This window comes from Gavialis gangeticus, unplaced genomic scaffold (assembly GCF_001723915.1).
Source record: "Gavialis gangeticus isolate Ggan-Ray unplaced genomic scaffold, GavGan_comp1, whole genome shotgun sequence".
Taxonomy (NCBI): domain Eukaryota; kingdom Metazoa; phylum Chordata; order Crocodylia; family Gavialidae; genus Gavialis; species Gavialis gangeticus.
In genome coordinates, this window is record NW_017729027.1 from 8,426,771 (window position 1) to 8,427,609 (window position 839).

The window sequence follows — 839 nt, forward strand, 5'->3', positions numbered from 1 at the left end:
GAGGACGGCGCCCGCAGCGGCGGCGGCCGCGGGGACTGCAGCGCGCACTGCAACGTGCTGAGCTGGGAGCAAGTGCAGCGCCTGGACCGCGTCCTCGGCGACACCATCCCCATCCACGGCCGCGGCAACTTCCCCACGCTGGAGGTGCAGCCGCGCCAGATCGTGAAGGTGGTGCGGAGCCGCCTGGAGGAGAAGGGCATCGCGCTGCGGGACGTGCGCCTCAACGGCTCGGCCGCCAGCCACATCCTGCACCAGGACAGCGGCCTGGGCTACAAGGACTTGGACCTCATCTTCTGCGCCGTCCTCAAGGGGGAAGCCGAGTTTCAGACTGTGAAGGACGTGGTCTTGGACTGCCTTTTGGATTTCTTACCCGAGGGAGTGAACAAGGAGAAGATCACCCCGCTCACCCTGAAGGTAAAAAGCTGCGTCGGGGGGATCTCCGCTGTCAGGCCGGCCCCACAGAAAGGCCAGGGAGATCCGCCCCCCATTGGGGGGGCAGCTGGCCACAGCCTGGTGCAGGCAGGTTCTGGTTACAACCCTCCACAGAGCCTGCCAGAGGGCCCCTAGGGCCCTGCCTCTTCCCCCTGGCCAGGAAGGACAGGCATGGACGAGTCAGGCTGGAAGGGGACCTCCAGAGGTTATTTAGCCCATGCTTCTTTTCTATTGTTTTGTGACGGGACTTGTGATGGCCAGTCCTGATCCAGTCCCCCCCAGGGTGTGGGGCAGCCTTCCACAGGCTGGAGCTCTGCCAGCCTGCAAGGGAAAACCCCAGTTTCCCACCTTTTTTCTTTTTTTTTTCTTTTTTGAAGGAGAATCCACTTTTAAAGTTTGTTCCCAAC

General features: G+C 62.1%; 1 protein-coding gene across 1 annotated transcript in view; it reads left to right on the forward strand.

The window, feature by feature from the left end:
* The window catches only part of FAM46A (family with sequence similarity 46 member A), an 11,455-nt gene that overhangs the window by 1,058 nt on the left and 9,558 nt on the right, over positions 1-839 (forward strand). Inside the window, exon 2 of the mRNA XM_019520327.1 lies at positions 4-414. Coding sequence (XP_019375872.1) covers positions 4-414 — 411 coding nt within the window. The remainder of the gene's footprint in view (positions 1-3; positions 415-839) is intronic.